General features: G+C 41.5%; 1 protein-coding gene across 4 annotated transcripts in view; it reads left to right on the top strand.

Moving 5' to 3' along the window:
* CORO1C (coronin 1C) overlaps positions 1-27,698 on the top strand; it is a 116,822-nt gene that overhangs the window by 62,145 nt on the left and 26,979 nt on the right. For 2 of the 4 annotated variants that reach the window (XM_035017212.1, XM_035017213.1), the window contains exons 2-3: positions 5,633-5,832; positions 25,992-26,114. In XM_035017212.1, the coding sequence (XP_034873103.1) occupies positions 5,633-5,832; positions 25,992-26,114 (323 nt within the window). Of the gene's footprint in view, positions 1-5,632; positions 5,833-6,067; positions 6,087-18,391; positions 18,655-25,991; positions 26,115-27,698 lie in introns of those variants that run through there. The other 2 variants (XM_035017215.1, XM_035017214.1) reach the window with 2 other exon arrangements.

Genomic DNA, 27,698 nt, shown 5'->3' on the forward strand with positions numbered 1-27,698 from the left:
TATATGGTTTGCAAAAAATTTCTTCCATTCTGGTGGATTGTCTTTTCACTTTCTTGATGGTATCTTTTGAAGCACAAAGGTTTTTAACTTTGATAAAATCCAGTGTGTCTTTTTATTTTGTTGCTTGTGCTTTGGGTGGTGTCATATCGAAGAATCCTTTGTCAGATCCAAGGTCATGAAGATTTACTTCTGTGTTTTCTTCCAAGAGTTTCATAGTTTTAATTCTTTTACAGTTATGTCTTTGATCCATTTTGAATTATTTTGTATGGTGTAGGTTAGGGTCCAGCTTCTTTTGTAGTGGCTGTCCAGTGGTCCCAGCACCTTCTGTTGAAGACTTGTCTTTCCTCATTGAATGGTTTTCGCACCCTTGTTGAAAATCACTTGACCGAAGATGTATGAATTTATTTCTGGACTTTGAATTTCATTCCATTGGTCTATTTATCTGTCCTTCTTGTCCGTCACTGTCTTGATTTTCATTGCTTTGTAGTAAGTTTTGCAATCAGAAAGTATGGAGCTTCCTAATTTGTTCTTCTTCAAGGTTGTTTTGGCTATTTTGGGTTCCCTTGCAATTCCATATGAATTTTAGAATCTGTTAATTTCTATGAAGTCAGCTGAGATTCTGATAGGGTTTGCATTAAATCTGTAGATCAATTTGGGGAGTACTGCTTTTTTTTTTTTTTTTTTTTTTTTTAAGTAGGCTCCATGCCCACCGTTGGGGGCTTGAGCTCACAACCCTGAGATCAGGTGTCCTATGCTCTACCAACTGAGCCAGCCAGGCTTCCTGGAGTATTGTTATGTTAATGTTAAGTCTTCTGATCCATCAGCACTAGATGTCTTTCCATTTAATTGTGGTCTTCAATTTCTTTCAACAGTGTTTTGTATTTTTCAGTGTACAAGTCTTTCACCTTCTTGGTTAGGTTTATTCCTAAGTATTTTATTCTTTCTGATACTGCTGTGAATGGAATTGTTTTCTTAATTTCATTTTCAGATTGTTAAGAGTGTATAGAAATACAATTGATTCTTGAGTATTGATCTCTTATCCTTCAACCTTGCTGAACTTCTTCTAATAGTTTTTTAGTAGATTCCTTAGGATTTCTATATGTAAGATCATGTTATCTATGTTCAGAGATAGTTTCACTTCTTCCTTTCCAATCTGAATGCCTTTTATTTCTTTTTCTTGTCTAATTACCCTGGCTAGAACCTTTAGCACATTGCTGAATAGAAATGGCAAGAGTAGATATCCTTGTCTGGTTCTTGATCTTGGAGAAAAAGCATCTTTCATCATTGAATATTGTGTTAGCTGTGGGGTTTTTGTTTTAATCAGTTTGAGGAAGTTTCCTTGTATTCCTGCTTTGTTGAGTGTTTTTATCATGAAAGTGTTGGATTTTATCAAATGCTTTATCTGTGTGAGATGATCATACGATGTTTGTTTTTATTTGATTGATATGTTACATTATTTGATTTTCAGATGTTGACCCTACCTTGCATTTCTAGGACAAGTCCCACTTGGTCATGGTGTATAATCCTTTTTATAGGTTGCTAGATTTGCTCTGCTAGTATTTTGTTGAGCATTTCTGCATCTGTATTCCTAAGACAAATTGGTGTAGTTTTCTTGTGATATCTTTCTTTGATTTTGGTATTAGAGTAATACTGGCCTCATAAAATTAGTTTGGAGGTATTCTCTCCTCTTCTGTTCTTTGGAAGAATTTGTGAAGAATTTGTATTCTTTAAATATTTGGTAGGCTTCGGTGGCAGTGGTGAAACCATCTGGATCTGGGCTTTGTCAGATGATTTTTTAAATTATTATAGGTATCAATCCCTTCATTTTATAGAAGAGGAAACTGAAGCTCAGAAAGGTTAAGTAATTCTCTAATAAGTGGCAAAACTGATCTTAATCTGAATGACTTTATGTCAGGTTCTAGGATGGTAACAATAGCTGACATTTACCACGTAGTTATGTATCTCTAACCATACAAGGTGCTCTGACATATTAATCTCCTGCTACAATCCCCACACCAAGTGCTCATTTAATAATAGCTTCAACTTCATATGTATCATACCCGTTTTCAGATAGACAGTCTGACACTGACTTGCCCTATTGAACCTTGGCCAGGAAGTAAATGATACAGCTGTGCTTCTCACTCACAAGGCTGTCTGACTCTGGAGCCTGCCCTCTAAATTGCTTTTCTCTATTGTGTACAGCAAAAGCAGCTGTGCCACATGTGGACAGCTGAGCCCAGGTCAGGTTTGACCTTGATTGTAAATGGGCTCACACTGTCCTTCAAGCTGCACTTGGACATACCTGGCTTCAGTCAGCATATAGTGCTCTAGAAGTACTTTTTCTCACTTACTCTGCTATGTAGCTAACACTCTTCTCCATGGTTGTAGCAAAAGAACCTGTATATCATTCTGACTCCATGTGGTTAGGATGAAAGTAAGTTGTCACCATGCGCAATATAGAAATGACTTTTAAAGGTATTTTAGTATGGACGTCAGCCAGCAGATTTGCATAATGTCTTTCAGTGAGGACATTCAGAACACTTTACATGTTTATATGTATTTTCATGTTTTTGGTGAGGTTAGATGGTATCTAGCCTATTTGAGTAAAGAGGGAAAATTCTATTTTTTAAGTTAAAGGCCCTCCTCAAATGTCCATTCACATTTCAAAGGAGGCACAAAAAGCTGACCTGTTGCCTTGTGTGAGTGGAGGGGCTGGTTGAGTGGTGGAGCTCACAGAGGGAGGTTAGGTCTTATCTTCTGCACAGTGGGGTGGGTGGTATCTAGGCTAGGCAGCTGGTGTTCTGGGAGCCCCAGGAACAAGGGCTCGAGGCTCCACTGTACAGAACCAGGTTGTCAGTGGTACCTGCTCATATCTGTGCTCATCTGTGCTTGGTGTTGTCTTATCCCGGGCCTGCAGCCTGGCTTCTGCTGAGGCTGGCGTGGGGCAGTCCCCTCATTGTGCAGCCCTGGAGGGAGCGTATCTGAGTGTCTAGCTCCTCTTAATTCTGGCTTTCAGTCAGTTTTCTCTGCAGCCTGTTTTCCACATCCCTGTCTTTAGAGATAGACAGCTTTTCTTCTCAGTGCTCTGGGGTTTCACAGTGGGCCTTGGCAGGCATCCTTTTGTGAGCCTCTCCTCCTGAGGCACTCAGCTGAGTGGAGAACATTCACACCTCAGTCAGTTACATGTGCATGTTCGCTGTCTTCCCAGATTTTCTTGTCACGTTTACTCTTTTTTTAAAGATTTTTTTTTAAGTAATCTGTACACCCAATATGAGGCTTGAACTTTTACAACCCTGAGATTAAGAGTCGCACTCTCCACCCACTGAGCCAGCCAGGCACCCCCACATTTGCTCTTTTGTAGGCTTCTTTCCAGTGTTCGTTCTTTTGTCCTTTGGTGTTACCTACTTTTATTCCTTTATTGGCATTTTATTAGGATTTCAGGAAGGAGTGGAGATAAATGTCATTTGTATTTCTTGTAAATTACCTCTTCATGTCCTTTGTATAACTTTCTATTGGGATTTTTATGTTTTAAATCTGTAAAAACTTCATATATGAACAATAACTCTTTGACATATGGTGCAATCCTTCCTTTCCTCTCTGTTAACTTACTTTTGAAACACTTGCTGGAAGATACCGGTGGGGATTCCAGCTTTTGCTAACTTGTACAGATTGTTGTATATAGGGAAATGGATCCTGAGACCAGCTGGCTGTACATTAACTTTTTTTTTTTTAAAGGTTTTATTTATTTATTTGAGAGAGAGAGAATGAGAGAGAGCACATGAGAGGGGGGAGGGTCAGAGGGAGAAGCACACTCCCTGCCGAGCAGGGAGCCCGATGTGGGACTCGATCCAGGGACTCCAGGATCATGACCTGAGCCGAAGGCAGTCGCTTAACCAACTGAACCACCCAGGCGCCCTGTACATTAACTTTTATATGGATGTGATTTTCTTTTGGTTTTCACCACCTCATGCAAGCTGTCTTATCTATGCATACTTGAGAAATACTCATGCTGTTTTACAAATGACAGACTCTGGCCAAGTGGAAGCGAATCATTTGCCATCTCCTCTACCAGATACTCTAAATATATGGTCCTGGTAGTCAGCTGGAAAGGTCTGGCAACAGCTGGGCTGAGGAACACGGGTGCTCAGATGCCTGCCAAACGTTTGTTGCCTCAGCCCAGCCACATGCCCCAGGCTTGGAAAGAGGCCACTTTTGCACATGCCTTGGAAGGGTAGAAGGAGGCTCTGGCAAGTATAAATGATCTCCCTCTGCATTTAGCGGTGGGCCCAGAGCCATGAGGAAGAGAATCAGAGGGAAGGAATTAGCAACAGCCCCACCCTCTGTCCCATTTGGCATGAGTAGACAGGTATTAACCTTCCTCCATGCATGGTGATCAGGAGTACTGGTTTTCAGCTGAGTTGTCAGGTTTGACCATGTTCCATTTCCTCTTACGTTTTCTCCAGGCCCCTTCTATCCTAGCCAATATGAACAGGATGTACTGCATATTAGCAGACAGGAAAATTATATTGGTTGCAGTTTAGGAAACCTGGATCAGGTGAGGCCTGGTGATCCCAAAGCATGAAGCTTTCAGTGCACATGTCTCTGGGATACCTAGTGGAATTTGGAGTCTGAAGTGACCCATGAGGAAGCCCAGGAACACCCGGCTTGGTGTCACTTCCCCTTTCCTAAGTCCCCTGATTACTTGGGAAGTGGCTATGGTGAACGATCAGTTCTGACATGAAAACCAGCCCTCGTTTCGTTTCCCCTCCCTTTTTCCTTTCCTCTGTCTGACTGCTACTGCTATAATCATTCTGGAACTTTCTTAGGCTGGTTTATTGCCACAGTTCAGCCAGCACCTTGCTTATAGCTTCTTCCCATCTAATATGTCCAGTATGCTACTGTTAGACCTCTTGTCATCCTAAATAGCACTTCTATCACATTGCTTTCTATTTAAATCTTTGCTATTCTTTTCTAAGACCTGGCTTTTGACCTGTCTGCTGCCTTAGTCAGACTCCTGCTAACACTTAGCACCAGAAGTCTTGTTCTAAGTTGCTCTGATATTATTCCTATGTTGGAAGGCTTTTGAAGACAAGGATGGTTGCTTATGTCTCTTGAATTTGCCACTACACATAACCGATTTGATGGAAACACTCTTGTAAGCAGGCACAGTCCTCATCAAGGAGCCAATGTCTGGGGAAAATGCTTAAAAACTGAAAAATTACCTTGGCAGACTGAGGAAAAAGCCACAGTATCATAACTTTTGGGGGGATTTGCTTTAGCTTCAAATTTACCAGTTAACTTCTCTTTGGAGTTTCTTTATCTATGAAAGGAGAAGGTTGGAGTGAATTATCTTTCAATTCCCACCCAACCCTGAAAGGCTAATTTTCCTTCATTTTTTGCTTTGATCTTTCTCTTGAAATTAAAACTGATGAGCTGTTTCTGGATCTTGAATTTGGAGCTTTTAATTTCTTTGTAATTCTTCCCCTGACGCATTTTGTTTTCTCTGGGTATGTGCTGCTAAAGGAAATTTGGGTTTGCCATTTGGCTACTTTTTAGGAGAGCAGACAAAATGCAATATCTGATTTTTTTTTTTTCCTGCTTGGATTTTAATGTACTTTTTGCTCTTCCACAGACACAATGAGGCGAGTGGTACGACAGAGCAAGTTTCGGCATGTATTTGGACAAGCGGTGAAAAATGACCAGTGTTATGATGACATCCGGGTTTCTCGAGTGACCTGGGATAGTTCCTTTTGCGCTGTCAATCCCAGATTTGTTGCCATTATCATAGAAGCGAGTGGGGGAGGAGCGTTCCTTGTGCTCCCTTTGCACAAGGTAAGTAATCTGACTTTTCTATTCTTAGATACCCTCTGGTAATCTTGATTTATTTCATAATAGATTGACTTTGAAGATTGATAGTTCACTAAGAGTTGTGATTGTGGAGACCATTAGACTCTGATGTAACTGAGGTTTATTCCACACACTTCACTAACCACATCAGTTTTTCTCTTAACAGAATCATTAAACAAAATGGTCAACTCTGTTCTGGGTGTGCCTTACCTGGATGAAGAGATTATTATAATGATGCTGTGAGTATGGGCAGGCACAGGCATTTTATGATTTGGTTAGTAATCATCCACTTTTCACAGACGTTTTTCAAAAAGTGCAGTTTTTAAAAGGAGCAGAAAATTTTTTTTAAAAGATTTTATTTGAGGGCGCCTGGGTGGCTCAGTTGGTTAAGCGACTGCCTTCGGCTCAGGTCATGATCCCAGGGTTCTGGGATCAAGTCCCACATCAGGCTCCCGGCTCAGTGGGGAGCCTGCTTCTCCCTCTGACCCTCTCCTCTCTCATGCTGTTTCTCTCTCGCTTGCTCTCCAATAAATAAATAAATAAAATCTTTAAAAAAAAAAAAAGATTTTATTTAGAAAGAGCATGTGTGCAAGCAGGGGGAAGAGCAGAGGGAGGGGGGGAGAGAGAATCTCAAGCAGACTCCATGCCCAGCGCAGAGCTCATCATAGGGCTCCATCTCACAACCCTGAGATCATAACCCTAGCCAAAGTCAAGAATCTGACGCTCAACTGACTGAGCCACCCAGGTGCCCCTGGGCAGAAATTTTTAAGTTCATCATCTTCTTCTTCTTCTTCTCCTCCTCCTTTCTTTTCCTTCTCCTCCTTCACCTGTGAAGTCATGAGGACTGAGACTTTTTGGTTTTTTGAATGGTAAATGGGATGAAACCTTAAGAAAATGTCCCCAAACAACACAGGTTTTAAATCTGGACAAGACTAAGTTTCAGCATAGAATCTAAGCAGTGCAAATAAGTGGTACAAATAAAGGATCTTTACTGAAAGTTGTTACGTGTGACCTTCAACCTTACTGGGCTTCCCAGTCTCCTGACTTTATCTTTCCAGGGAGCCGTCTCCAGTATGGGGGAGAAGATAGGAGATTTGTGAATTTCTGACTGTTCTTGAGTATTGTAGATGAAACTCAGCACTTGCTTTAACAGGAAATCCCAGGATTGCAGATAAGTGGGTGGTGTGAAGAGAGAGCAAGGCTGGAAAGAGTCCTTTTCTAGTTAGCTTCTAAGAGGAAAATAAGTTTGATGAGTCCTGAACTCTAATGATAAGGGCTTAGTGCCAGTGAGGATGCAGGTGTTGGGTCACATTACAGCTGTTTCCATTCTGCTAACATTGGGTCTCCGTGAGTCTGAGCCATGTATATTAGGGGTACATCTCATCATAACGGACTGTGTGTTTCTGAACATGGTTACAGTAAAGTGAATTTCTGTCAAAGTATTGTTTTCCATTATATTTTGATGTTTTTTTCCTTGGGAAAATTCTCACTGGGAAAACTTCCAATTCCCCTGTACTTTACTTTCTCTCAGATACTCATGACTGACTTATTTTAACGTCTGATTTTTACTTCAGTGGCCAGATTGATGTGATATTATGCAATAGGACCATCACACTACAGAAATAGTAGATGGATACCCTTAGGGAACAAATTTGATAAGTGTTGCCAAACTTAGTTTCTTACTTAAGGCAGAGTTGTTGATTATATTTTAAAGGAGACTCTTTTCCTTCTTACTCCTTCATTGAAATTTAATTTTCTACTCAGATACTTTTATTTATGTGGAGAAAATTGCTCTTTAGTGGCAAATAATACATTACAGTATTACAAGTGCTTACCTGATTCTAGAGTGGGAGTTTGAATTTAATGTCAGTTGCATGTGGTAGGTTTTACGGTGGCCTTCTGAGAGGAACACCGCAGCTTGTCAACCGACATCAGGCACCAGAGCACCATGATGTGTTTTGGAGTTTGAGTTTTTATTCTCCCTTCTGTAGACTGAGATACATTTAAGACTGACTTATTTATTTACTTTTTAGCTCCAAAGAAATGGAACAAGCCAATTAAGCCCCAAAATAAACTTTTGAATGGTTAATCTTCCTCTGAGTTCCTAGATAGTTCTCTTCAAGTTCCACATCCACAAAAGGCTCTGTGAATCCATCTTTGCTTTTACAAACCACAGGAAGCTTTGAGTTTCATTTATATCATGTAAGGGAGGCCTGTGTGCAGTTCCTAAGCCAACTGGATCTTATAATTTGGTTTTCGCTTGCGCTGGTATTTCGTTCTTTTACCAGTTGTATAGGAATTAAGGTAGAATAACTTGCTTTAAAAATTGCCATGTTTGGAAGAAGTGTTAGTTTTTGGAGGAGCCTCAAGGGTCATTTTCCCAGACTATAATATGGTCTATGTGGCTTCGCTCCTTAAATATTAATTTGTTTTGGAGGAGGTGACATTGGCATAAACTAAAAGCCCAGCTATTGGAAATAAGGCCAGTACTTGGTGTTTAATGACTTTTATAATTGATGGGTTCACATGTACTATGTGGGATTTTGTGTATTAAAGTGTCTGTATTTTAGCCCTTAGAGTCAGTGTGGCATAGAGAAAGAACACAGGTCTGGGAATTGGGGAGCTGGGGGTCGTTCAGTCCTGCCTCAGCCACAGACTTGTAGTAGGACATGGATATGTCTATCCTTCCTACAACTTCAGTCTCTTGACAGCTTTGAAATAGTTTTATAATGAGGTGCTGCTTTTGTTTAAAGCTAAGGAAAACCAAATTCTTAAATATAATAGGAAGTGATGCTTGAAATTAAGATTGCAAGAAATGATTAGCACACGTGTGTACTGGACTCCATTGTGTGTTAGCAGTCTGGGATTCCTCTAAACATGAATTGTAGGAGATGGGCATGGTTTTTAATAGCCATCTCAGAGATTTCTATTAATGCCCCCTATCGCTTTTTTTTTCTGGTTATAAACAGGTGAGTTTTGGTGATGCTTTTGGGGCTCTCTGTACATATTAATACTGAATATGCATGTATTGATCTTTTTTTTTTTTTTTTAAAGATTTTATTTATTTATTTGACAGAGAGAGAGATAGCGAGAGCAGGAACACAAGCAGGGGGAGTGGGAGAAGGAGAAGCAGGCTTTCCGCCGAGCAGGGAGCCCGATGTGGGGCTCGATCCCAGGACCCTGGGATCATGACCTGAGCCGAAGGCAGACGCTTAACGACTGAACCACCCAGGCGCCCTGCATGTATTGATCTTAAGATGTATTGTGACTCTTCCACAAAGCTTCCTGTTTAAAAACATGGCCTTCCATGAATTTATCTTCAAAGCTAGTTAGTGTCAGCAGTAAATAGGGCTTATTATTGCTACTTCATGAGGTTTGTGGTTAGATTCTGGGAAAGTCATATCTCTGTGGACTTAAAAAAAATTGGAAAGAGTAGTAGGGACAAATACATTAAAATACATACATAGCAAGAGGCAAGCTTAGGAATGAATTGTATATTTATTTTAAGTGTGTGGTTTATGAGGTTTTCGTTAAGAAGGTTTTATTAGGGAAAGTGGGATTGTAGGAAGTCACTCTAGAGGACTACAGAAGGTACTCAGTCCTGACGTGGGGTGATTTAGATTAGCACACGTGGTTCAGGATCTCTTTTGTAATGCTCCCATCAAGCTGTGGCATGCCATGCTGTCATGACTTTCAAGGTGTGGCTTAATACATTTTCTTATTATTTGGTCTTTCAGAGGATGAATAACAGCAGTCTTGCAGAACAGAAGTTGGCCTTGTGGTTTTGGCTGTAGGGATTCCCCCCACACCAACAATTACACAGGCTGCCTTGTATCAAGAACATACAGGTTTTAGCTGTCAGTGCACTCACTATACCATGTGGGCAAGAACAAGCCTCTCCTGTGTGGACTGGCCACACTGGTGATGGCGGATGAGGCATTCCCATCTCTGTCGTGAAGCATGGTGGCTTATACACACCAGTGTTTGTGGGAAGGTGCATGTATGTGCATGCACATACACACTAAAGCTTCAGATCACAGTGAATCTGTAAATCCTAACTTAAAACAAGGGTGGGGGGAGTTGGTTAGAATTCTCTGCTCTTGATCTCTTAACATTCACTTAGGTGGGGGCACCTGGGTAGCAACTGCCTTCGGCTCAGGTCATGATCCTGGAGTACCAGGATCAAGTCCCGCATCGGGGCTTCCTGCTTAGCAGGGAGTCTGCTTCTCCCTGTGACCTCTCCCCTCTCGTGTTCTCTTTCTCTCAAATAAATAAATAAAATCTTCTAAAAAAAATTAACTTAGGTGGAGGATGCAAATTGCTTTCTCCCTTCCTCCCTTGACTATTCTTACTTTGGGTTATTGGAGTGACGGCTGATTTCATCCTCCCAGTAATTGCCTCTGAGGCAGCTCTGCTCTGGGCCAGGGTGGGCTGGGTGTGGCCAGGCCTCTGTTACCCTTTTGGGTAACTATCCTCTCTCCTTCTAGCTTCTCTGGTATAGCTGTGTAGTACCTTCTTGCACACAGTTATGTTTCTCCCATTTGTTTTAGAAACTGTATGTAGACATACTTGTGACATGGCTTTATTTATGTCTGTGAACTATCTTTTCAACTCATCTGATGGTCTTTCTCAACTAGAGTTTTGTGAAAGAATTCAGTCCTACAGAAAATTATTTCAGTAAATATTTTCTTAGTTCTCTCAAGGATGGGACATGCTATGCCTTCCAGATGCATAGGAGAGAAATTAATTCATTACATGTATCTGCTGCCTTAGAGCATTAGGACTTATTTTTCTCATAGAACCTGGGTTGACAAGGGCTGCTTTAGAGTGTTATTCTGTCCTATTTATTGAGGAATAAATCTTGACTCATTTCACTCAGAATTCTAAGTACCTCTTCTTACTGTTCAGTATCCAACTCAGATGTTACCTCTGATTCACTGAGTCAGTGAAAATCATCTTTTGGGTTCCCTTAGCTGCTTGTCCATGCTGCTGGTACCACATCCGGCATCATCACATTGTACTATAATTCTTTTCGTAGTCACTTAACAGATTAGGGGAGGATGATTACAGTTATATTCTCTTGATCTCCTGACAACAAACAAGATGGCTGTTTGTGTGGTAGATTTCCAGGATGGCCTCCAGTGATTGTCACCTCCTTATATTCATGCTGTAGTGTGGTTTCCTCCCACATTAAATAGGGTTGAACTCTGTAAACACTGGGATATGGTGGACTTGATGGCATGTGACTTCTGACACTAGGTTCTGAAAGCATGTTGGCTTCCACTTTATCTCTTTGAGAAGCACCATGTTTTGAGGAGACTCAAGCAGTTCTGTGGAGAGGTCCACAGGATCTCCCGCTGATAGTCTGCATCACCTGACCAATCCTGTTAGTGAGCTGTCTTGAAAGTGGATCCTGCTGCCCCAGCTGACACATGACTCATAAGAACCGTGAGCTAGAACCACCCAGATAAGGTGCTTTTGAACTCCTGACCCTCAAACTATGAGACAATAAATGTTTACTGTCTTAAGCAGCTAAGTTTTAGGGTAACTTATTAAGCAGCAATTGATAACTGATTCATGTATTCTCAGAATACAGCGCTGGGCTCATCATGTTAGGTCACGCAATGCATAAATAAATGAGTTACTTACAGTGACCTAAAAGCCCTTCTGGGAGTTTTAGGCACTCTTTCCACATATCTCTTAAATTATCTATACAGATGTATAAATATATACAGATATATAACATTCTTAAATAAATCTTAAATGAATAATTGAGGGGTTCTGTACAGTAGCAAGAGAAAGTTATATGGCAAGATTTGGTTATCCTATGTTCCGTGTTATTATCATATAACCTAAAAAATGTGTTATGAGGTCATAGTCACTGTTGTATGTATAACTTCAAATTATGTTATTGGTTTGTGGGAAAAAGTCTGGAATGTTAACATTGATTAAAGGTTATTGATAAAGGTGATTTTTATTTTCTACTTTATAATTACCTGTACTTTTTTCAAAATGTTTTACAATGAATTTATTGCATGTAAAGGTTATTTTTAAAAAGTATTATCATCCATAATATTATCGGAGCATGTATAAAGAGCTAATTGTTCCTTTAAGCTTTAGTGAAGTCTAGAACAGTCCTTTAAAAAAATCATTTTCATTCATTCACATACTCATTCCTTAGACATTTGAGTGTTTGCTCTGTGTCAGGACCTGTGTTGGGTTCTTGCTCTTAAAAAGCTTTGGTAACAGTTGACCTTGATCCCTCTGATGGGGAGCTTTGTGTGTACCTAAAGTTCTCTGACACAGTGATGAGAGATGAGTTCCAACTGCGGCTCATAAGTCAAGGAAGACCTCACAGAAAAGGTTCTGTTGGAATTCAGGTTTCTCCTGTGTGTAGGAGCTAGAAATGAAACAGAAGAGGAGCCCAGCCAGTTCACTAAACTAATGAGTTTGAAGAGGTGCTCAGTTCCCAGCAGGACAGAGAATGAGGTGGGAACCACATTCCCCCCTCAGATTCCAGGATCTCTGGGTGTGGAGGTGGGCATTCGGTGAAACTGGTGAAATAGGATGTTCGATTGGAGGGATTAAGAGGAGGTGAAGGATAGCTTTTTGGTAGAAAAACCATTTTCTTTTGTCCTTTTTGTCCCATCACTTCCAGTGTAAATAGTGCAAAATTAGTGTTTTCCTTGATCGTTATATGGAGAAGAACCAGAAAATAAGCATCACTGTTCTATATTTTAGGATTATTGTCGTAACTGGATCCACATAGCATCTTTCCTATGTGTTCTTCAGGAAAAAGCAATGCCTTCATGTCATCTTCATAACAGTGCAACTCCAAAATGACCTCAGAATGTGCTTGGGAGTCCCCTTCATAGATGATCTTAGTTGTTGCCCGGGTAGGGTTGCTGTCCTACCTGTGTTCTGCAGGTGCGGGAATTGAAGCTCATACTGAGTGATGGGCCAGAGCTATGGGGTCTTTCATGGATTAGAACCTGGGCCTCTGAGTCTTTATTTGATTTGTACATGTATATTTTTGAATAACATTTTCCCCCCACTGAGTGTGAAAAGATTTTTTTGGTGGGAGGCGTATAGAAACTGTGGTCTAATTGATACTTAATCCTTTGCATTCTTTCTTTCTCTGGCATTAGAAGGCTTAATAACAAAAACACTAGCTTGCCAGGGCTTTGGTTCTGTCAGCTCAGAGAATTGTCTTAAGGTTTGGAAAGTACACTGGTCTATACCCTGCCTCGAGGAGCCAGCCACAGCGTTGAAATCACAGCACTTCACATTATGGAGGGCTTCCTTTAATCGCCAGGCACCGTGCTGATAAGTGCCTTCTTTCATGGACTGGTTCAAAAGGAATGGCAGTCTCCCGATGGCGCTTTTCTCTTCTCTGTGCCCCCCCCCCGCCCCCCGCCCATCACTGCCGGCACCTGCTGGCTTTGCATTGGCTGCATGTCCCCCTTACTCTACTCTGCTGACAGGCAGTTTTCATTCCCACAAATAGCATTGCTCCAGTTTGGACAAGGGTAGCAATGCCAGTAGCCCTTTGTACAGTTGTGGGCGTTTGGCACATGGTCGCTTTGGTGTGACGAGCAGGGAGTTTTATTCAGTGCCAGTGTCCTGATGTGTCACGGGATGCCCATTCACTGCCTCCTGAAACAGATGCTGTCTGATGCGCTGAGCACCTTAAACCGTCAATTGTGTGGGCGGTGAAAGGCTGCGAGGCGGGGGTGGGGGCGGTGCGGGATGCAGGGGGACGGCACCAGGTGCAGCACAATGACTTCAAATTATGTCACGAGCTGCCAGCCGCACGAGCACTGCACGGCCTCATTACCACATGAAGTGCCACAGAAGGGCCCTTTCATTTTCTCCCAGTGACTGTTTTCCACAGTCCTGCTATGGGGGCTTTTTGGGGGGGATACCCTGCTCACCCCCAGTTAACAATGGAGCTTAGAGTCCTGGCAGAAGGAGCCTCACAACGTACCCTGGGGCTATTTTGGATTACAGTGAGTGGCTGTGACTCAGAGTGTGCCCTGGCAGAGGACGGCTTCCCCCCTCCCCTCCCCGTCCTCCACCCCTGGAGATGAGCAGGCAGCCTGTCCCTTGTACATTTCCTTGGCCGGCTTCTCCTGCCGCTGCAGTTCACTGATACGTCCACAGCAGCCGGCCTGTAGGCCTGACAGGGCTCTGACCGTGGTTTTTACCATATATGGCCATCAGAGCGCTGGGGCTGTCAGCTGGCCAGGATAATTTCCTTCCTTTGCTTTGATTGGCTGCTTGGTGGCTCAGAGAATGGTGGGATCTGGGAGTGTGTGGTGGAGGGAAGCCACTGAGTCAAGTGCAAGGAACGTTTAACTCTTTGCTGGTTTTCTGGAGCGTGGGTCTGTGCTGAGCACACTGGCAAGTGCTGCTAGCGGAAGCCTCACTGTGTAAACATTATAACCTAAGTCTGGGAAAGCAGCGAAGAAAAGGTTTCCGAACACACATTACTCTGAAATAGACCCAAGGTTTAATGGACAAATATCTACAGTCCTGATTTGTCCAGAAGCCTCCTTTATAACCATATGTAACAAATTTTCTGCTGTCAAGTTGAGTATCTGTACTTGTTAGGGTCGGACCTGAGTTGAGTCCGGGGAGGCTGAGCTGGGAGGGTGAGTGATGGAGCACGTGTTGGCTTTCTTAGAGGAACAGTGACTTGGGTTTCTTTTCTGGCTGAGCTTTAAGTCATGAGTAAATGATACAGTCTACTGAACTGGGTCTATCCTCCCATCCTCCTGCTTGTTTATAACTGCTGCAAGATGGGAACTGCCTCTGCCACAGAGCCCAAGGCATTCACCTTTAAAAAAAGTTCCCGTGTTTTTCTGGTTTTCAGCTCTACTTCAGGGAGGGTGGATTTTTCTTCTGAAGCTTGTGTGTAACCCACTGCAGAGCTTGGACTGAAAGGGGTAGCCCTGGGAACCCCTGGACAGTGATTCACAGAGGGTCCTCGGGGAGAAATCCCGTGTCACTCGCTGAGCACAGGGGGTTAGGCAACTGATTACTCTCCTTTCTGATTTGAAATTGATTTGTTTTAATTTCCTATATTTGCACTTATGTCAGCAGTTATTTTGCTTTTCAGCTTTTGCTTTCGAGCTGAATTTTATTTTGACTAGGTTCTACCTCATCTTGGATTCCTAGTTTTTGTTTATTCTCAGACCAGAAATTATGGAGTTACTTGTCTGTAGTGATGAAGTTTTCACTTTATAAATTGTTAAGTTAGGAAATACAGTGTCTCCGTGCACTGTTGCGTATTCAGGCGTGGTTGAGCAAGGAACCGTTAACTTCTACTGCTTTGCTTTCTGATCGTGAAATCCATAGTTTTACAGTAACTTCCCTCATATTCTTAACGGACTTTTAAAATGGCCTATGTGGTATTAGACCCAGGTTTTATTAATTTTTTTTTTTTTAAGATTTTATTTATTTATTTGACAGAGAGAAAGATGGCGAGAGAGGGAACACAAGCAGGGGGAGTGGGAAAGAGAGAAGCAGGCTTCCCGACGAGCAGGGAGCCCAATGTGGGGCTCGATCCCAGGACCCTGCGATCATGACCTGAGCCGAAGGCAGTCGCTTAACCAACTGAGCCACCCAGGCGCCCCTAGACCCAGGTTTTAAAGACGACCCGTGATGCCAAGTAATTTGCTTGGCATTTTTTCTTGTGCCCTTAAAGCCTGTTGTTCTTTGCTCGCAGGCAGGTGAGCTCTCCACAGAGCCACACTGCCTCTCTCTGGCGGCTCTAGAATCTCACTTACTTGACAGCACTGGGTAACCCAACCTGTGTGCTTGATTCCAGGGCGCCTCCACTTACCCTCAAGGTTGGTGTTTTTGGTTCCCTTAAAGTAAAACCTCCTCAGAATGTATTAGTCCCAGGTCAGGAGCTGTCACTCTCGGTAGCCAGCTTGTCAACAAGACATCTATCGTGTGCCTCAGTCTCTCCAGTCTGCTCTAGAAGTCCCTGTCAACGTTCCCTGTGCCACTCTACCCTGTCCCACTATCACTGACTGTGTAGCTTCTTCGTGTGGAGCAATAGGGCCTGAAGAGATTTCAACAGAACATGTATCCACATAAATAATACTGATACAAGAAAAAGGAAGTTGAAAAAAACTTCAATAGACATCCTTTTTGGACTCCTTTGAACTCTGCACAGTGTGAATGGAGCCCTTATGCCTGGGCTGAAAACTTTTCCTTTGCTTCCGAGCACATGTTTGACTTACCATTCTCCTTGCCGAGAGTTCAAGAATTCTCAGTGTACTACTCGGAGGCCAGTAAGGAGTCATTATCAGTGCCTTACAGAAGATCTTTTAAAGTATGGACAGAATGACAAAGTTATTGAACTTTGGGCATATAAAGTGATTTTGATCGGCATTTTTTCCCTAAAATATATAAATATAAAATAAGGATGGACAGTTTGGAAAATCTTTGTCTCCTGTTCCTTGAGTCAGGATAGGGAGGGGCTTTTTAGGCATTTATATCCAAGGGTGGTGAAGTCAGTCTGGATAATCACACAGATTATAAAGCAGCTGGATGAGATGACTGCAGGTCAGAAGTTGGAAAGGCGCTGGGAAGCTGCCATGCAGGACTAGATGAAGGGGACGGTGTGGATTGCTGTCAGAAGCCCACACGCACCCTGGAACAGCCGGGGTCTGCATGACTGAACTCCAGGATGTCAGCTAGAAAGACCTCGTACATGGGATACGTGGAGCATCTTAAAGGGGAATACTTGATTTGACTGATAAAAATTAACACGTGTCACTTTTTAACACCGTGGAAGTTTATTAACTTTTTTGGAGACCTAGGTTATTGTGAGAAAGAGTGAGTCTGCTGGTTAAAGTGCTGTGTGACTTTAATTAACAAAATGGTATATTTTGAAGGACCCGCTAGATGTTCATGTAGCCCCAGTTTGGTAGTATCTTCAGCCTGATATTGAGCAAGCTAATGTGTGGATTGAAAACAGTTATCATGTTAGGGGTTGCGGTTACATTAAGAAACAGTCATTCTGGGGCGCCGGGGTGGCTCAGTCGTTGAGCGTCTGCCTTCGGCTCGGGTCATGATCCCAGGGTCCTGGGATCGAGCCCCGCATCGGGCTCCCTGCTCCGCGGGAGGCCTGCTTCTCCCTCTCCCACTCCCGCTGCTTGTGTTCCCTCTCTCGCTGTCAAATAAATAAAATCTTTAAAAAAAAGAAACAAGTCATTCTGAATGATCTTTTATATAATGCAGAGGTCATATGGGCAAGCTTCCCAATGTTGAATTTTGAGAGTTTGGGAGGGTGAAAATGTGTGCAGGTTCCTCTGTGATATACCATCAGCTCCTTTAAAACACATTGCAGGGTGGAGCTCCTTTATAGAAACAGATCTGTGAGAAGACTTCTGTACACTTTTGTTCATGCGTATTGCACGAACATTGCGTGGTATAGCCTTTGGCTTGTAGGATGAGCGCACGTCCTAAGTATGGATTCCTTTTTGACGTGAGGTGTGAGAAATAAATAAATAAGATACACTGTGAGATGTAAGTGAGAGAAGTTACGGTTTCCTATCGAAATTGATGGGAAATGTCTTTAGCAACTAGAAATACTGTAAGAGTTACACTGAATTTTATATGCCTCAGGAGGAATGTGTTTGCAAGGTTATTTAAAATCACAAACATTCCTTCTTAGAACAGTCAGATAATGTATTTACCGGTGCTTAAATTTTGATTACTTTCCCCTCCCCAAAAATGCCTCTTGGAGGAAAGCGTTGCCTAACTCTGGTTTTAGTTGAAGCGTCAGTTTCCAGGAGCTCTGTTGAGTTTTGTGGCTGCTTTGAAATTTTTGAGAACTTTCCCCAAACCCAAAGTAAATGATAGTGCTAGTGTCTAGGTGGTTTTCTGCCACCATGAGGGTTGCTGGCTGGAACATGGCAAAGCCGTCAGCCTCCGCTCGGGCCAGCCACATGGGAACTGCTGTCGCCCCCTCCCCTGTGCCAGCCGTGCACACGCTTTGGAGGCTGAATTTTCCATGGGGCTCATGGTGCTGGGCCCTGGGCAGACCGCTGGATCTTTTAGATAAGGACAGTCCCTAAGCCGGTGCCCTGACCTATTTCACTGATACGCCACAAGTTTCTGAACGAGGCGCGGGGCCGGTGCTGTTGGTAACTTTGGTCATTTTGCTACTTGAGTTGACTTGCTGGCCATCCCCAGCACTTGGAGTTTTAGCTAGAGAGGTACAATAAGAGCTTTCTTGTGACAAGGGGCAGGGACTAGTGAGTAATTGATAAGTCTTTAAACATTATTTAAAGCAGGGAGTCTAAGTGGTGGCAGACTGTTCTCAGCTAAACCTTCAGTTCCATGCTAGAAAAGGAGTGATATTCTAGATGATGAAGCTGAGGTGTGACACATCCTTAATGAGACAGTGACCTGATTAGTTAGTAAATGAAATTACTCTATGTGTAAGCCTTGGAAAACTGATTGGTAGTACTTAAAATAAGTCACCATTTAGTTAAAAAAAAAAAAAAAAGGCTGGCATTAAATTCTTGTAACTCTTTTTTCCAGCCTCAGCATTCACTTACATTTGCTGCTTAGAGGTGCAGGTGAGCTGTGGTGTCACCGTGACTCGCAGTGGATGTCTCTTCTGAGTGGTCCTTCACAAGCCAGCAATTAGACATGGATTCCTCGGCCTATTCACTGCATGATGAATGAGGATGTGTCATGGGTATGAACGAGAAATGCATTTTCATTAGATCCTCGTGCAAAATGTTTCTCAGAAACGATGCGTCCACATCTTTACCATATAAGGCCAGTATTGTATGGTTTCCTCCAGTTTCCATGTACTCGCACGCTCAGCAGTTTATAATTGCCCAGCTCTGCCCTTTTAATAACGTATACTCATTGGGTAAAATACGTTATGCTTCTCTTTTGATTGATTTTGTTATGGGTAAGAAGATATTCAGGGGTATAAGCCCTTGAAATCCAGATAGCTGACCCTGGATTGTGTGTGGTGAGCATCCTGTATGTAAAACAGTCAGTGCGCATTTAAAATGCCAGTTCTTCTCGCACTTCTCCCCTTTTTGTTCCTCTATCACTGTCAGACATTTAGTCGATTCCCTTTTTGTTCTGCTGCAACATGATGCTACTTTCCCTGTTTTATTTGTTGTAAGGATTTGTGATGATGTTACAACCAGAGGAAACAGCTGTTGGCAGGATACATTTTTTATTAACTCTGTTTCTGATGACCAGCTGCCAATAATTTTAACATTACTTTCATGCCTTTTTCACAACCCGTGGCCTAGTGGGAATTTCCTTTCCCTATGGAAATCTAGTATGGCTGGATGGTCAGTGATGTTTTAGATCTCTGCTTTTTCACTCCATTTCTTTATTTAGAAGATGGGGATAATAAAGTTGCTATGTCATAAAGCAGCTTTGTGACATTGAAGATCTAAAAGGTCTTCATACAGTTCCTAGCATGAAATATAATTTTTGAAAGTGGTAGCTACTTTTTAAAAAAAATTAATTTATTTGCTTATTTATTTTAGAGAGAGAGCACGCACGCAGCAGGGAGTGGGGAGGTTGGAGCCGAGGGAGAGGGACAAGCAGACTCCACACTGAGCACAGAGCCTGACTCAGGGCTTGATCTCACGACACTGAGATCATGACCTGAGCTGAAACGAAGAGTCGGACACTTACCCAACTGTGCCACCCAGGCACCCCAAGTGTTAGCTGTTTTTACTATTACTTGTTTTTGATAGAAAAATGGGCAATTGGTGGCAGTTGCTCTTTAAATGACATTCAAGTTCCTATGAAAACATTAGGCTCTTTAGTGCTTTGATGCTATGGACTTGTCAGCACGAAGCTGAGAACGGCAGCTAAGCTTACTCCTATTCTTAAATGTCTGACTTGACTGAACAATACTGGCCAGTATCTTTATGCCAATATGTATAATACCTTAAAAAGGAAGTTATTTAGTAAACTTCTCAGTAGAATTAAGAACAACTTGTATTAGTACTTCCAAATTGCCCTCAAAATTTTTGTATATCTCAGCAAAAGCTCTTCTTAACCCACATTGGAAAAAATTATTTTGTGTCCTTGGAAATTCAGAGTTTAGTGACTATACTTTGCCATCAAAGATGCCAGACGTGGTTTGCTGGGGAGAGTGTAAGGATGCAAAGACTCTGAGATAAAACAGTTCAGATAGAAAAACATTTTTTCCTTGGGAGTAAAGATCTCTTAATGTAAAGTTAATAACAGTACATTGGTGGTGGTGGTGGTGGGGAATAACAATACATTGGTGTGTTTCTCAACTTTATTATATTTTAATTATTTTTTTAAAAATAGGAAAAATAATAGAACACTCACGTACTTACCCACAAGATTAAACAGATATTATTTTGCCCTGTTCATTTCATATCTCCTGTTTTTAAAAAACAAAGCGTAACAGATGTAGCTAAAATTCCATTTCTCTTTCCTCCTCTTCTCCTTCACCAGAGGTATCCATTTCCTCAAAGTTGGGATGTGTACTTTTATTACATGTGTATCTATCTATATATAGGTTATTATTTTATATATGTTAAACTTTTACATAAGTGATATTTATTTCCATACCAAGGACAGTTAAATTGCTTCTGCTTTTTTTCACTATTCCCAGTGATGCTCTCCTTAATATCCTTTCTGTGTCAAACATGGGAACCTTTCTCTCCCACAGACCACCCAGTGTCATGTAGTATTGCTCAGGGGTGGGCATCTTCACTTCCACTTGTTTCCAGATTGCTCTCAAAAAGTACTGTAGCAGGAAAATCTCCTGTGACAGGTGTTTTTGAGTTCCTCTTTCCTGACATCCTTGGCAACACTTGTATTTAGACTTCTAAATTGTTGCCAATTTTAATAGGTGTAAAATGTTACCTTATTTTAATCTGTAGCTCCCTGATTACCAGGGAGAGCAGTATCTTTTCTTACATCTATATGTTGTCCAGGTTTCCTTCCCTGGGAATTCTGTGCTCAGTACCATTTGCCATTATTCTGTTAGGTTGTTTGTTGACTTTGTCCGGTATGGATGTTGCATATATATTTTCTCTGTCTGCAACTTGTCTTTCCACTCTTGCTCATGTTTTTTGAGAACAACACCTGCTGAGTTTGGTTTAGTTGTTGTTGTTGTTGTTGTTGTTTTGAGGGGAGTTTGCATCAGTATTTGTCATATGGGCTTCAATTTCTCTTTCTTACACCGTCCTTTGTGTCAGGGTGGTACATTTCCTTATGTAATGAGTTCAGTGGTGCTCCTCTTTTCTGTTCTCTGGGAAGTTTTGTCTGAGATGATCTCTTCCTTGAGTGTTTTGTAAAGCTCTCCAGTAAAACCATCTGGGCCTAGTGGCTTTTGGTGTTACATGATTGATGGGGAGGTGGATACTATGTGGACTTCTGTTGCTGGTTCTTTTATGGTTATGGGTCTGTTCAGGTTTTTTATTTATTGAAAAAGTTTTGATATAATTTTTTTTTTCCCTAGGAGATTGCCTATCTCGTGTTTTCAACATGTTTTCAGATGTTATTCGTAGTATTTTCATGTCATGTAAATTTACCCCATATTTGTAAGCTATGCCCCTTTTCAAATTCCTGGTATTTGTGCTCTCTTTTCCTAATCTATCCTGTTGTGTCAATCTGGCTTATTATTTATTTTATTCCTTGTTAATTTCTTCTCATAATTTTACATTTTTTGGGTGTGCTCTGTGTATGTTCTAACTTTTCATTATGTGCTTACCTTCTTAATTTTCAGACTTTTTGTATATATGCATTTAAGGCTACTGATTTTCCATTAAGGAGATCTGTTTTAGCTCTGTCCCATGAATTGTGAAATGTCATGTGTTTATTGATCAGTTTTAACCTTTTTCTATTGGCCATTATAATTTTGTGTGTGAAGAATTTAGTAAATTTAAAATTTTTTCAGGGGCGCCTGGGTGGCTTAGTTGTTGGGTGTCTGCCTTTGGCTTGGGTCATGATCCTGGGGTCCTGGGATTGAGCCCCGTGTTGGGCTCCCTGCTTGGCTGGAGGCCTGCTTCTCCCTCTCCCACTCCTCCTGCTTGTGTTCCCTCTCTCGCTGTCTCTCTCTCTGTCAAAAAATAAATTAAATAAAATTTTTTTCTGATGCCTTGGGGATTTTGGGTTTATATATTTTTCTATTAATTTTTTTTAAAGATTTTATTTATTTATTTGAGAGAGAGAGAATGAGAGAGAGCACATGAGAGGGGGGAGGGTCAGAGGGAGAAGCAGACTCCCTGCCGAGCAGGGAGCCCGACGCGGGACTCGATCCAGGGACTCCAGGACCATGACCTGAGCCCAAGGCAGTCGCTTAACCAACTGAGCCACCCAGGCGCCCTTTCTATTAATTTTTAATTGAATTGCATTATACTCTGAAAATGGGCCACAGGATATTGATTCCTTGGTATTTTGTGAGATTTGCTTTGTGGTATCCTAACTGGTCATTTTAAAGAGGTAAAGTTTAATATGTGCTTGGAAAAAAAAAAAGTTTATTTTAAAATATTGGCTCCAAGGCCGGATACGTCCATTAGATCAAGCTTGTTACTTGCTAGAGTCTTCTGTATTCATGCTAATTTTTGTCTGTTTGCTTGAGAGTAAGTCATTGTTAACATCTTCTAAGATTATGGCTTTGTCATTTTCTCTTCCTGGTTCTGTCAGCTTTTGCTATAATTAGTTTGAATCTATGTAGTTAGATGAGTTAAAGTTCATAGTGACTGTAGCATCCCAGTGAATTGTTTAAATATTACGTAGTGACATTAATCTTGGATAATGCATCGCACCTTAAAGTCAGCTTGTTCTAGCATAGCTGGCTGGTCCATATTTTTATACCCTTCCCCTCCTTTAGTGACCTTTTTAGTTTTTAATTTAGTTGTATTATTTTTTAAACATGTCTCGTAGCTGGTTTTAATCTAATCTGAGACACGCTGTCTTTTAGCTGGTGGATTTAATGTAGTGTCCATGTTAAAATTTTGTATTCTGTATATCGTAATAAAACGGACCCCTGTGAGTTCCGTTACCACCTGCTTTAGCAGTAGAATGTCAGGGGGTGGCCAGCAGTAGCTTCAGGGCTGGGTTACTCACATGGTTTCGGTGAGGATGCAGGGAGGGGGATAGGGAAAACCACCTGGCTAAGGTGTTTAGTAGCAGTTGCTTCTTTAAGGAAAGACACGATCAGGGATATGATAGAGTGGATTCCAGCAGTTCAGTTTGGGGTAACATTTATTGAGCCCTTCAGGTGCTGGGAAAGTAGTACCAAGTCCTTTACTTTGTCTCCAGTTAATCCTCACATCAGCTCTTACAGAAGGAGTTGTAACATTCTTGTTCTACGGATGAGGAAATGAGGTTGGAAGATGAAGTCGTTTGGCCAGGGCCACAGAGCCTGGGAAAGGATGGAGCCACGCTGCCAACCCAGGCAGTCTGGTTCCCAGCCCCTTGTGCTGGGCTGCCTGTAAATGACCCATAGGGCCTCTCCTTATAACAAACAACCACATGCTATATAACGTGTTCGTTGGCATTTTCTTCTAGGATTCCTTTTTTGGTTATGCAGTTCTGGAGATCAAAACGGGGTTGAATCCGATTTGCAAGGGGAAATGAGCATGTGAAAAACCCAGGCTTCAGGTCTGTGGACAGGGCCATCTCCACACCTCAGTTGAGAATTCTTCTTTCTCAGCAGAAAACCTGTGACCCCCACAGGCCTGGTTGAATGTCCCCCTCTGTGTCCCTGCCACGCGTGCCTGTCCTGGTGGAGCATGTCTCATGCTGCGCTGGAATTGATGGTTTAATTGGACTCCACGCTCAGCCAGGATGGAGCTGCCCTGTTTACTTTTGTATCTCTGGTACTCAGCAGTGTCTGGCCCCTGAAAGTTCATAAAGGACACATATTTGTAGTTCTTAATGGTGGAGTAAATTAATATATATAGAGAGAGAGCGAGAACTAATAATAAGTGACAGTGGTTTTTTATTTAGTATTTACTATATTCCAAGCACTATCCGGGCTTACCTCATTTACTGCACTTCTCACGTACTGTGTGTTTTATGTTTTTTTGTTTTTTTTTACAAACTGCAGGTCTGGCAATCCTGTGTGGAGCAAGTCTGTCGATGCCATTTTCCCAGTAGCATTTGCTCACTTCATGTCTCTTTGTCACATTTTGGTTATTCTTGGAATACTTCAGACTTTTTCGTAACTATTTGTTATACGGTTTGATGATGGTTAGCAGTGGTTAGCGTTCTTTAGCAATAAGGTACTTTTTAATTAAGGTCTATACATTGTATTTTTTTTTCTAGACCTAATGCTATCACACGCTTCATAGGTTACAGTATGGTGTAAATATAACTTTTATGTGCCCTGGGAAATCAAAAACTTCATTTGACTTGCTTTAATTGCAGTGATATGGACCAGAACCTGCAATATCTCTGAGGTACAACTGAAATTAGATTTCTTACATACCTTACACAGATAATTGTAATACTAAGTTAGCCTTGCCAAAAAACTTTATTTCATCTAATCCTAACAGTAATCCTGGGAGATAAGTATTCTTGTTACTCATTTCACAGGTGATGAGATGAAGCTCAGATTATATGACCTGCCTAAGGTCGTCTGCTGTTGAAACAATAGAGCCTGGATTTGAACCCAATCTGTCTGACTGGGTACTGTGGTCTTTGCATGTAGCATACTGCTTCTCTGGAGATTTCCATGGTTGAGTCAAAGTGGAGAAATCATAGAATTTCTTGATCTTGAGAAATTTCCGAGAAGCCTTGCCTCAGTGTTGTGATGACTTGCCATAACAGGAGAAAAACAACAACAAAAAATAGGTTCCGTTTTGCTTGGCAGTGATTCCTTTTTGTATGCCTGCTTTTAGAGCATATAGGACCTCAGCGTGGACTGGCGTTAACCTGTTTAAAAAAGGAAATAGCTTTTATATACTTGTTGTTAACAGTAGCATTTGTCTTGGTTAACAAAATTGGCTTGATAAGCCAGATTGACTGGTTAGATTCAAATGTATAACATGAGCATATTATGATGGCTACTTAACCAATATTGAAAATTGTGTTCTTAATGAGATGTGGACCAGATAATGGGTGAGATCCAAGCTGGTGTTAATTAGATGATCTGGCTGGCTCTTCTGTTGATTGAAGATAGTGAAGAGACTAAGACATTAAAATAAAATATGTCCTTTAGCCTGTGAGCAATAGCTAAAGCATTTCTTTTTATTGTCCTAACTTAGTGTGCTCACAATGCCATTCATTTCCAGAACTGGTAATTTGTTATATTCAAGGGTGTTAGTTAATTATATTAAAAGTTATATTTAACATTTAAAATAATACCAAGGTTGGGGCGCCTGGGTGGCTCAGTCGTTAAGCGTCTGCCTTCGGCTCAGATCATGATCCTGGGTTCCTGGGATCGAGCCCCACATCGGGCTCCCTGCTCTGCGGGAAGCCTGCTTCTCCCTCTCCTACTTCCCCTGCTTATGTTCCCTCTCTTGCTGTGTCTCTCTCTGTCAAATAAATAAATAAAATCTTAAAAAAAAATAAAATAAAATAAAATAATACCAAGGTTTTTTTTTTTAATAGTAAAAACACACTTATAATTTACAAATTGTATTTTGGTGAAAAGATTTTGTATTTTCTTTTTTTTTTTTTTTTTAAAGATTTTATTTATTTATTCATGAGAGACAGAGAGAGAGAGAGAGAGAGAAGCAGAGGGAGAAGCAGGCTCCCAAGGAGCAGAGAGCCCGATGCGGGACTCGATCCCAGGACCCTAGGATCATGACCTGAGCCGAAGGCAGACGCTTAACTGTCTGAGCCACCCAGGCGCCCAAGATTTTGTATTTTCGTTTGCTGTGTCTATTAATGCAGTTGATTAAATAATACCTTTGTGGTTCTAGAAATCTGGATCCTTATAATTTGGCGGAGTGTCCTTGGCAGTAGCTATTTCTAGAAATGCAAGTTGACAGTTCCTACTAGTTGACACTGACCGATGTGAATGTCATCATATGTAGACACTGGAGAGTTTGGGGTGGAGGTAACAAAAGAAAAATGGGTTTGAGAAAACACACAAACTCTGTGGTGTTGGTGTTACTTACAGGAGTTTTGTTTCTCTCTTCTCTCAGACTGGTCGGATCGACAAATCCTACCCCACAGTATGTGGCCACACAGGACCAGTGCTTGACATAGACTGGTGCCCACATAATGATCAAGTTATTGCCAGTGGCTCAGAGGACTGCACGGTTATGGTAAGCTCCCAGGGTGTGGCATGCACACAGGCCAGTGAGACCCACCTACTGCTCCCAAAGAGAGTGTGTGTGTAGGGGCTTGAAAAGCAGAAAGTCAGAGCAGTTTCGATTGTCCATTGGATTATACACTGATTGAGTGACATGAAAGTGTACCTATAGATAAGCCTCTTGTAAGCCTTTATATCAGAGACCTTGTACTGTATTGTCTTCTTCTTTTGTATGGGTGTGCATGTGTGCGTGCTTATTGACAGTTGTCACATCTGCTCTGTGGCATTCTGTGAATGCCATTGATCCACAAGTCCTCTCCCTCCCTCAAAAGGAGAGAAAAAACTGCTAGCATGAATGGCATATTAGAGTGGAAGGTTATACATAGAAAATGCCAAAGGTTATACATAAAAAATGGGATATGTAACAGATATCGGGAAATAGTAAAGTTTTGCGATAAGTAAAGTGCTTATTTCCAAGCCAAGGTCAGAAGGTATGTTCTGTCTAGTCGGACCCTCTTAAGAAAGTCTTTTTTATGTAGCTACACAAACAACATGAAAGATATTTAAGTTCTTTACATTCCCTCATTTAGATTCCAAAAGTAGATTAGGTGTGAAACCAGGCTTTGGGATACTTTTTAATGTATATTAAATACTTCTTATTCTTGATTATGTTCTTCTTGGCCTTAAAATGTAATTACTAGTTTGGATCAGTTCTTAATCCTGGCCCAAAATATGTTGAAAGACTACCGTAAGTACAGATGGGGAGTAATGCACTGAGAGCAGAAAGAAGTGAAGGTGCTCCCTCGGTCAGTTGCAGGCAGTCTTGTGCATGTCAGGTGCAGAGCTTGGAGACCCACACTACCCTCCTTATTTTCTGTGGACTGAGCCAGACTTAGAGACATTGGAAAGTTTTATTAATTAAAATTATTTTACATAAACACAAATTAATTCCTAACTGTGTCAGTTAAACATTTACCCATTTTTCCTCATGGACTTTTGGCTGAGGATAACTCCTCCTGTGATCTCATAATTTTGGCAGCCAAGTCAGATTATAATGAAATACGCTGCTTTGTTAAAAGGAATTGTTCCGCTTAGTGTGCCTGGCTAAATTGATCATTTTCATGGCGGCAGACACATTTTACTAAGGGAAAGGAACATTATTTAGTCCACTGATGCCAAAATCTTAAACTGAGACTTAACTTTTCCTGAAGAAGTAGGTTTGAGTCATCTAAAAACACCCTTTTTTAAATTATAAAACATGCTAAACAGGGAAGGAAGTTCAGTGAAGGGAATACCCTCTAACCACCACCCAGGTCAGGAAACAGAACTTAGCCAGCCTTCCCAGACTCTTCCATGTGCTGCATCCCCTGCTAACCCCTCCCTCCCTCCTAAAGTAACCACTACTCCCACTCTTCGAATACTTCCTTCCTTGCTGTTCTTCATGGTTTTAATCACCCCAGCATGCATTTCTAGACACTATAGCTTAGTCTTGCTAGCTTAAAGAACTTAATATGTCTTGTAAGTCTTTTGTAATCTGTAGGTTCCTCCTCCATTGTTTTCTTGTCCTTAACAATGAATCTGATGAAGAAGCCTGATC

This window comes from Mirounga leonina, unplaced genomic scaffold, assembly GCF_011800145.1.
Source record: "Mirounga leonina isolate KUSES-001 unplaced genomic scaffold, KU_Mleo_1.0 Mir_171, whole genome shotgun sequence".
Lineage (NCBI taxonomy): Eukaryota > Metazoa > Chordata > Mammalia > Carnivora > Phocidae > Mirounga > Mirounga leonina.